The sequence below is a fragment of the Dryobates pubescens genome, chromosome 1 (assembly GCF_014839835.1).
Source record: "Dryobates pubescens isolate bDryPub1 chromosome 1, bDryPub1.pri, whole genome shotgun sequence".
Taxonomy (NCBI): Eukaryota; Metazoa; Chordata; class Aves; order Piciformes; family Picidae; genus Dryobates; species Dryobates pubescens.
Genome location: NC_071612.1, coordinates 27,059,638 through 27,069,467, shown reverse-complemented (window position 1 = coordinate 27,069,467; position 9,830 = coordinate 27,059,638). Strand labels below are relative to the sequence as shown.

The window sequence follows — 9,830 nt, the reverse complement described above, 5'->3', positions numbered from 1 at the left end:
TACTGCAAGATGTGGCTCCAAGGTGGCTCTATACATTCCCCTGAGGTTTGAGTGCAAGTTCAGGTAGTCTCAGCTCCCTGCACAGCAGCCCAGCTCTGCTTTTTAAATGGACACTGTGAAAAAGTTCTCCTCTTGCACATGCCTTGAAACAAGCCTTGATGGAGCTGGCCTCAGCCATGGGAGAGCTGTGGGAAGTGTGCTCTAGAGCTGCATTCTTCACCTGACAGTGTGACCCAAGGCCAGTGCAACAGGCACCTCTCATTTTAAGACAGGCTCCAGCCTCCTGCTGCTGTTTCACAAGCTGCAGTGCTAATGGAAGCCCTGGGGCTGTGAGAAGGTTCCAGTGGCTGCTCCAGTGAGAGAACAGTCATCATTTTCCACTGGCTGGCTAGGAATGACTCATTCAAACCATGCCACCCCCAGACAGTCTAGAGCACATCCTCCCCTAGGCCTTCCATTCACTTGCAGCTCCTCTTCACAGTCAGAGGATGTGGAACCTTCAGGGTCCTGTTTTGTTGGGGTTGGCTTTTCTGTGGGGAATGAAGTGATGCTTTAAAGGCTGACCACCAGGTACCACTCACCTGAAGTAGTAGGGGGTGTCAAATGGGTCCTGCCCTCAGCCCCTCCCCCTGCAAAGTCTGAGCAGCTCCTTGCTCCTCTCTGATCAACGTTGCTGTTAAGCAGGTCGCTGGTCATGACCTGAGCCAGGGGCCTAGGTTCCATAGCAGGTCCTTAAACAGGTTTTCATGCCAGCTGCTCTAACTCCTCTTAAAAAAGGGACCTGAACTTCCATAACCCCTCTGAAGTATGTGTGGTAAAAGCACTTTGCAGCGAGTTTGGGGGAGAGAGTTGCTGCAGCTGGACCAAAAGCAGGCAGTGTGCTCTGAGCGGCTTCTGGCTGGAGAAACTCTCAGGTTGCTGCCTCAAGGCTGGGTGCTGAACCAAGGGATGATGTTCTTGTTCTGTAGCAGGAGCTGGAAGGCCTCCACAAAGCTGAGCCACCAACCAGCTTTGGCCCTTGGGTCAACCACAGAAAGTGGATGCAGACAGGGCAGGCTCCACAGGTTCTGTCTGCTGCCCACAGCAGCACTGTTAGTGCCAGCTGCTGGCTCCTAGCACTTCTTTGCAAGGTCCAGGCAAGGGCTTGCTTCTGAGTGCAGTGCAGGCTGCACACAAACCCCCCAGAGAGCCCATACCATGCAGAAGCTGGAGAGAGACCATCTCTATAGCAACTGAAGCACTTGGCATGCTCCTGCCCAGCCCAAGCTGGCACCAGTTTACAAGTGAAGGCAGCACAGGCAGAGGGCAAGGAACCTGAGAAAACCAACTGGAGACAGCTCAGCAGAGCCCAGGTCTAACCTTCAAAACCTGTCTGCTTTTGATTCCATGGGGGAGCACTGACTGCAGACAGCATCAGAGCCCAGCTGCAGGTGGAAGAGGCGGCAGGAAGGGCTGGTGGCAGCTGCCTGTCTCCCCAGGGGGCCAGGACAGCCAGGTGACAATAAGCCTATCAGGCTGATCACCCATCAGAGCTAACACCCAGTGCTGGGCATGGAGGCAAATGCCACCTCCAGCTCTTGTGTAACTGCCCCTGGGTTATGCATATAGCTACAGAGCTGAGCTGCAGGCTGCTGCCCCCAGCTGCTGGCTCCTGACAAGGCTGCCCAATTCCTCACCCCCAGGCAGCTGCTGTGGGTCCATTTCTCTGCTGGTTGAAGTTACTGCCTCTCAAGCTAGGAGGTGGCTCATAGCCAACACTCCCCTGCACACCTCAAGAGCCTGCTTGCTAAAACCCCACACCGGCTTGAGGACCTTCTAAGTCAGTGCTTCCCATGGGGACTTTAAGCCACCAAGCAATGTGTGTCTCTGTCAGCACCAGCCCCTACTGATCTGCACTGCAAAGTCAATAGCACACCACCTCTCTCAAGCCTGGCAGCAGAGTCCTTGTCATTCCCCTTTAGTGTCAGCTTTGACCAATTTCTGGCATGCCTGCACTTCACTCTCAAGGAGAACACTGCTGAGAGCTCTTCAGTGCAGCTGGACAGCAGCTGTGGGCCCCTCCTCTGAGTGAGAAAAGCAGGGGTGAGCCTGACCTACCACACAGTCCTAAGGCAGAACACTAGGAACAGAGCAGCACAGCCTCCTGTGACAGGGCAGCACTTGCCCAAGGAGCAGAGCATGCTCCAGAAGGCTGTCACCTAGAGTGAGAGGCAATGGTATGAAATGAGAGAAAAGCAGATTTAGGTTGGATGTGAGGGACAACTTCTGCACCATGAGGGTGCTGGGACACTGCAACAGTTTGCCCAGAAAAGTAATTGAAGCCCCCTCCCTGAAGATGCTCGAGGTCAGGGCTCAGCAGGGCTCTGAGTAACCTGCTCCAGTGGAGGAGGTCCCTGGTGACTGCAGGGGGTTGGGCTGGGTGGCCTTTGGAGGTGCCTTCAAGCCCCCTGCATGCAGGTTTTGGTGGATAAGCTTTTCCCCAGGCAACTCCAGGAGCCTGTTAGGTGACAGAGCCCAGCTGCTGGCTCCAGTGAGTGCACTTCAGGCTCCAGGAAGCAGCTTTGAGTAATTCCACAGTTTATTTGTACTTGTAAAAGCATAACTGTTACATCCATTGAGCAAGGGCAGCTCTGTCTGGATGGTAGCTGCTCAGGGGGGTGACAAGACACTCATGCTTACACTGCCCTCCAGCACTTGCTTGCTTTACTGTTTATTCCCTCCTTCAGTCAAGCTTCCCTAGAAAGAGTGAAGAACTACAGACAGCTAATAGCTACAGCCAGTGAGTGCATGAAGAGAGGTTGACAGCATCACACAGACCCTTTAGAACTACTGGGGGCAGAGATCTGCCCAGGGCAAAGCCTGGGCCGGGCAGGAGGCACAGCAAACAGGCATGAACAAGGGAGGTGGTGGCAACTGTCCCTCACCCTCCCAGAAGGTACCAATGGGGCAGGTATGCACACACTTCAACCCAGCACCCAAGCATGTATGCAGACCCTTGCTCTTGAAAGAAGGCAGGCATTTATTTCAGGCTCAAGCCTTCTTTCCAGCCCCTTTTCCCAGGAACAGAGCCCAGGGTGCCAGGCTAGTGCTAAGCAAAGCAGACAGCATTGCAAGCAGCACAGCAGCAGCACTGGCTTCTGCCAGCACTGCTCCAGTGAGGAAGGCTCAGGACACAGATGAGGACCATGGAGGAATATCACAGCTACAGAACAGAGCAGACTAGTTGGGTTCTATTGAGGCTGCACCAAATCATTCTCTGGAGGTGGTCTGGCTATGCTAAGAAAGCAGAGCAGCAGGAGATACCTACACTGCTACTTCCCCACCTTTCACTGAGGTGTTGCACTAACAGACAGGAGGGAAGGAGGAGAACACAGACTTCATCTGCTGCTCCAACAATGCCTTCTTCTGGAAGGGAGGAGGCAGGACTGCGGAGCTCCTCCCAAGGTAAACCCTAACAGCAGCGAGTGTGCAGAGCTGGGCAGAGCTGCTGCTCAGCACCACCTACAGGCTGCACTCCCGCAGCTTCTTGTCAGCCTGCTTTAAGGAGACCCAGCTGTTCAGCAGGTTGGCTCGCAGCTTGGACCACACCAAGTGGTTGTTTAACCCAAAGATCTGGGCAGCAAACTGGGCAGCTCCTTCAGGTGACAGAGTTGTAGGGCAGCCAAGACCTGCAGGGAGAGGAAGGAAAGAGTGTCCCTTACCAGAGCTATTCAACAGCCAAACACAAAGTGCTCTTCAGAGGCAATGGTGGTGTCGGCCTCCAAGAGCCACAGGGCCCAGTGTTAAAGCCACTGAGGTGCCACTGCTTCAGGCCACCTTACACCCAAAGCCAGCCTACCACTGGCTCTCCTCACACAGACTTCTGGGCCTCCTGCTGGCCAGGCATCCTTTTGAGTTAAAAGCTCAGCAGTGCACTGAAGTAGCAGAGTTAAGCTCTTTCCTACTCCTATGGAGAACAATTCCATTTTAGTCTTTGACCCTAAGGAAAATGCAGCTCCAAGTGAAAAGTTCCATTTCAGTCTCCATGCATAGCAATCCCAGTTTCCAACTGGGAGGTTTAGCAAGGACAAGCTCATTTTTCTGAGGCCTATTGCTGCACAATCCTTGTTCCATCCATTGGGGCCCCAAGGCCAGGTGAGGTACTCCTGAGTTTGCTCAGGACTGCCCCAGCTGCTTCTCCAGTGCTTGGCCCTGCCTGTGTCTGCAGAGCCATGTACACCAGACTAAACCAGGAGCTTAAGTGGAAATCCATCTTACCACTGGGGAGTCTGAGAGAGGACCACACATCCTGAGTGCCCCAGTCAGCTGAGAGGGGAGGACAGTTGACAACTGGGTAAGCAGTGTTACCAGACATGACTGGCCCCAAGCCATTGCTTCTGCCAGCTACTGCCACAAACACTGTTGGGATTCCATCTCCTGGGGAGGAAGACATTCAGACATTAATTGCTTGCTCTTGTGAGAGCTTCATCCAAGCCCTCAATTCCATTGGTAGCTATTTTGCCAGGTCCATTACACAGCACTACAGCTTTCTAACTTCCTCCTTTACAGGAGGATCTTCTAATCCTTGCAGCCTGAAGTCCCAGCTGCTGCTCACCATAGCTGAAGCCAGCACACCCCCGAAGGGAAGTCTCAGTATGGGAGGAGAGGCTGCTGCTTGGCTGTGTAGAGAACAGCCTTTAAGCCCCTGGCATCTTCAAGTGTTCTTAAATCTCACACAGCTGTGCTCCTCAACTATGGTTATCACCTCTGGGGTTTGAGCTGCAGGTATACTCCCACAAGAAGAAAGAGTTCTGCTCTCTCCTCTGCTAGGCCATCAAAGCTGCCAAGTTTTCTTGGTAAAGATGAGTTAAACCTTTCCCCTGGCACCCAAAACAAGCAAGACTCTTTCCATGGAAAACATGATGGCAGCAACATCTGCCTTGTGAGTAACAGCTCCCCTAGCTGGCTCTGAACCCTCTTGTCACTGCCCCTCCTGTCAGAAGGGCCAGCAGCACCAGCAAGACGCTGCAATAAATACATTGGCATGACCAAGGCTTGGGCGAAGTAGTTCTGGCAGTGGGAGGAGAGCAGAGGTTAGACTTGGGAGTGCTGGAAGTTGGGGCTGGGCAGCAGGGCAGCGATTGATGGCAGAGTGCCCTCCAACACACCATTGTGCAATGAGCAGCATGGGGCCAGCTTGGTGCTGTGGTTACCAAGAGCTGCAACCCCCCCCAAGGGCCTCCTGCTGCTCTGGACTGAACCACTGCCCCTGCAGCTCCTCGGCACTTACCTTCGTATTCCGCTTTGATCCTCAGGGTCTCGTCCGGCCCCTTGTGAGCAGAGGTGACCCTGAGCTCACAGGGGATCCCAAAGGTGGCACAGGCCTTCCTGATTTTCTCACAGTGAGTGATGTCAGAAGGGGATCCCATCAGCACCACCACCCTGCCTTGGCTCTTGGTTTTCAGAAGCATCTAGGCAAAAGAGCCGAGGGGAGAAGGGAAAGGAGAGCAGTCAACAGGCCTGCAGAGCGGCAGTTCCTGGAGCCTAGGTAGGGTGTCCACAAAGCCAGGTACCTCCACTCTCTCTGCAACCCACTCAAAGTTCCTCTTGACCATCTGCAGAGCTTCAGGGGTCACTTCTTTCAGGTCCCGGTAGGACTGGAGAGGGGGGACAAAACCAAGGCAGCCTGAGGTTAGTGTGCTGGGTGCACAAAGCACTCCTGTGGCTACCACACCTGCTGAGGAGCCCCACTGAGGCATCTGTGCCCTTCCCAGCTGCTCCACAGGCCAGGAACTGAATGGAGACCATCTCAGGGGGTGTAACCAACCTACATCACAACTCATGTCCAGCTGCCACACAAAGGGCTTTAGCCACCAGGGTGTTGAGGTTCTGGAAGCTTCCCCGAGGCCAGAGGTGGGGTGGCACCTGCATGCTTGCCTGCAGCAGCTCTGCACTGGCCAGCCTGGGCTCTGCAGGCGGCTCTCCTGCACCTCCCTGCACGGAGCACACCGCGGCGTGCTGCAGCAAGCAGGGCAGCACTTCTGCTCTCCAGTTTCAAAGGGCTTCCCCTCTTCCCACAAACACACTCTGGAATCATCCCCTGTGCTTGGGGGCCTCTTCCTCTCACAGGGGGTCTGTTGCTAGGCTCAGTGACTGTCACAGACTCCACGGCAGCAGCATCCCAACAGGTTCTTTCCTAACTGCTTCAGCTGTCTGCAAGTGTAACTGCTCTAAGCTTAACTATAGGAAAGGTTTATTTCACACCTATGTTTGCAGCCCTTTCATGTGGGCACAGCCTGTCAGCAAAACTTGGTGACAATGCAATGTTGGATTCAAGCTTAACTAAAACAATGAAGAGCAGCATCCTCCCTGCAGCCCCCTCTCACATGCCACCAGATCTCTCCTAGTAAAGGACACCACCTCTGAATCAACAAACTCAGAGGCAGGCCTGGGAACTGAAGCTGTTCTCTCCCCAGCAATCTGTTGCCCAACTATTTTACTACCTACACAGGCCAGGAACTCTTATTGCCCCCAGAAGCTCTGTGCTCCATTGCAACAGCCCCAGTCAACAGTGCTGCTGGACTTTCCTACTCAAGAGGTGCAGGCAGGGGATTTTTTTCTACCATAAACCAGAGAATCAACTACTGAATGAGAGGGAGGGCTGGACATGAGGCACCCTATGAGCTACTCCACCAAGATCAGGCTGTCTAGAACAAGCTACTCAAAAGCAGGTGTTTAACTGCAGGGTTTACTTCCCCCCTCATTCTCCTTCCCAACTGTCTTAGAAGGTAAAGCTTAAACCCCTACCTGTTTGTCCTTCTGCTGGCTTCTGTCTCCTGCTGGCCACAGTCTCCAGGAATCATTATCAATAACATCAGCCAGAACAATTTCTTTTGTCAGAACATTGACCCCAAACTCGATCTAGAGAGACAGAAGAGTCCTGCTTTAGGAGCTGCACAGCAGTGCACTTCCTGGCAGAACCAGGAGAAGTCAGACTCCTGTACCTTCAGGTCCACCAGGGTGCAGTTCTGGGGCTGCCAGGCTTTCTCCAGGATCTCAAAGATAGCTTGAGTGGAACGAGACATGATGTCCACCTCAGTCTGCCCAATGGTGAGGCCAGCAAAGCAGAAGTTGGCCTCAATGATCTGCTCCTCAGACCACTGGGGGTCGTTATTGGCATCATCCTGGCAAGAACAGCAAAACACACATCACTGGAAGCTGTTTGTACATGACAGAGATGGTGGTCTCTAGCTGGCTCTGGGAGGAGGTATTGCCCTGCCATCCTACTGCCCCTCTTTTCCCATTCCTCTCCCAGGATTCCCACAGGGATTGTGTCACTTGGATGCTGTGCATCACACTGGACAGGCTGTGAGCACTACAGAGTTAACTGCAGCAAGTTTTGGTTCTTAGATAGCATAACCACAACTGTGAGAGAAAGGTTAGTTATGATTTATTAATTCTAAGTCCTGAGGGCTCTGGGGAGAGCTCAGGGCAGCCTGCCAGTACCTGAGGGAGCCTACAAGGCAGCTGGAAAGGCAAGAGCTGGTAGTGATAGGATGGGAGGGACTGGACACTCCCTCTGCTGGGGACAGGATTGGAGGTGAGGTCTCAGCAGAGCAGAGCCAAGGGGCAGCATCCCCTCTCCTGCCCTGCTGCCCACACTCCCCTGGATGTTCTCAAGACACTTCTTTCAGCACACACTCCCAAAGGAGTTCAGCATCCTACCTTCCCAGCCAGCTCCACCCCCTCCCCATGCAGGGACTTCGATTTCTCCAGCTGCATGAACACATTTCAAGCACACTAAGGCTTATGCCCTACAAGTCCTGGTAGCTTACAAACAAAGTCAATGTTTTCCAGTTTTCTGTACAGCTGGGCCTGTGGCTCTTTGATGGCCCTGCAGGCCACTGCTGCATCACATGCACTGCAGACAAAACAGCTGCTGGACAGGGACGCCGGCGGACAGCGATGCCACCAACACCGGCAGGACTGCTCGGCCCCCAGCCCTGCCTGTCAGCCTTGTCAAGGAGGCCATACAGAGTTCCAGGTCTCCAAGAGCGATTAAACATCACAGGGAAGGAAACTCACCTTGAAAAACATCTCAATTTTGGGTGGGTAGAATCTGTATCCTTCCTTCACACCAGGGTTCCTCTTGAGGAAGGAGCCAGTAGCAATCCTCCTGCACACCCACTCAATGGGGATCATCTCGCAGTGGGCTGCTATGAATGCTGTGTCGCTCTGCTTCCTGACAAAGGCTGTTTTGATTCCTAGAACACAAGGATGGCAACTTAGCTCCATTGCTAGGCACACCCCACACACTTCACGGAATCACAGAATGCTGTGGAGCAGAAGGGGCCTCCCAAGGTCATCCACTCCAATCTTTTACCTAGATCAGGTTGCTCAGGTGAAACAAGAGCCACAAACATCTTTAAGTACAACTGAATCCTGTTCTTCTCTGATCTCAAGGGATGCACTGAAGTCTCCTCAGGGTACTTTCAAGCCCCTCTGGCCCTGCACAAATCAATCAATGCAGCTCTCTTGTACAAGCCACTAGTTTTGCCAGCTGCTTACTTGTAGCTCAGAGCCTTATGCTCTGCTCACAAATCCTCCTCTTGCAAAGAATTTCATTCAGAAAGCTTTTAAAAGGCATAATTCTACCCCACACAATGGTTTGTTTAAGCAGAAGTCAGCAGCAACCAAGTACCCAAATCATGTTCTTTGGTGGAGCATCTGTTCCACATGGGAGAGTAACTGGAGGCTTTCAAAGGAGTCAGGGAGCATGGCAGTCTTTCCTGTTTCAGTCAGGGAGCCTGAGGTGGGGAAAAGGGAAGAGGATGGCTCAATCCTCCCTGCATTACAAACTAACCTTTATTAGGGCACTGGATCTTAGTGGTTTGTGCCTGACAAACCCCTGAGACTCAGAAGCACACACAGAGACCTGCCCCAGCAAGACAATTGTCAAGTGAGCCCCTCTTAAAACAGGGACAGCCAGCATGCACAGGCAGGCACCAGGCGTGAGATGTGGCTCTTCCCAATGCCACTCAAGGAGATCCCTTCTTTCCCCAGGGCAAGACAACTGCCAGGGCCAACTGGCATCTGCCAGAAGCAGTAGACAAAGGAGCTCCAGGCAATCAAACCAAGACACAGCTTTGTTCCACCCTACTTCCAGAGCCACACAAGCAGAACAAGTCTTTAAATGCAGCATTACACCGACCCCTCCCATTCTGTTGCACTGCCCTCAAGGGCAGAACCATCTACATACTCAGCTGCATGTGAAGTCACTTCTAAATCCAAGCACTAAGGCCCCTGCCTGCTTTAGCCCTGCACTTTATCAGTGCAGATGTGTGCTTCTGAAGGGCTGTGATGAGCTGTGCTGTACAAGGGCCAGGAACTTTACTGGCCCTTTGTAAATGATCTCCTGTGGCCGCGCAGGTCCCGAGGGGTTGCGCAAAGCAAACAAGCTGCCCCCCCCCCGATAAGGCATTATCTGCAAGGCAGTCAAAGCAGCAGGCCAGAGCCCTCAGAGCCCCTCTGGGGACTCACAATCCAGCTGGAGCTGGAGTACTTTTCCACAGCACCTGGAGTCACTGCCAGGTAAGGATTTTCCAGAGGCTGCTTCGTGCCTGAAGTTGCTGCCTGCAGGGTATTCAGTATCTTGACTGTTAGCTTAACTGCTGCCAGCACAGGCAGAGGCACCTCTGCATCCTTCTCTCCCCCATCTATGCAGCATACCAGGAATGCACTGTTTGACCAGCTGAGAACTATCACTGCACCTCCTAACAGATGAGACAACTTTTACACTAACTCAGCCAGTCCTTGAAGCAATCTGTGTGTGGATCTGAGCCCACAGCTGC

At 53.2% G+C, this 9,830-nt stretch overlaps 1 protein-coding gene across 1 annotated transcript in view; it reads right to left on the bottom strand.

Annotated features, from left to right (window-relative positions):
• Positions 1-2,527: 2,527 nt before the first annotated feature.
• Positions 2,528-9,830, bottom strand: part of PAICS (phosphoribosylaminoimidazole carboxylase and phosphoribosylaminoimidazolesuccinocarboxamide synthase) — a 40,676-nt gene continuing 33,373 nt past the window's right edge. Inside the window, exons 12-18 of the mRNA XM_054163165.1 lie at positions 8,065-8,243; positions 6,984-7,163; positions 6,787-6,900; positions 5,553-5,636; positions 5,270-5,450; positions 4,258-4,416; positions 2,528-3,668 (exon numbers count right to left, since the gene is read on the bottom strand). Of these exons, the coding sequence (XP_054019140.1) occupies positions 3,502-3,668; positions 4,258-4,416; positions 5,270-5,450; positions 5,553-5,636; positions 6,787-6,900; positions 6,984-7,163; positions 8,065-8,243 (1,064 nt within the window). The 3' untranslated portion in view covers positions 2,528-3,501. The remainder of the gene's footprint in view (positions 3,669-4,257; positions 4,417-5,269; positions 5,451-5,552; positions 5,637-6,786; positions 6,901-6,983; positions 7,164-8,064; positions 8,244-9,830) is intronic.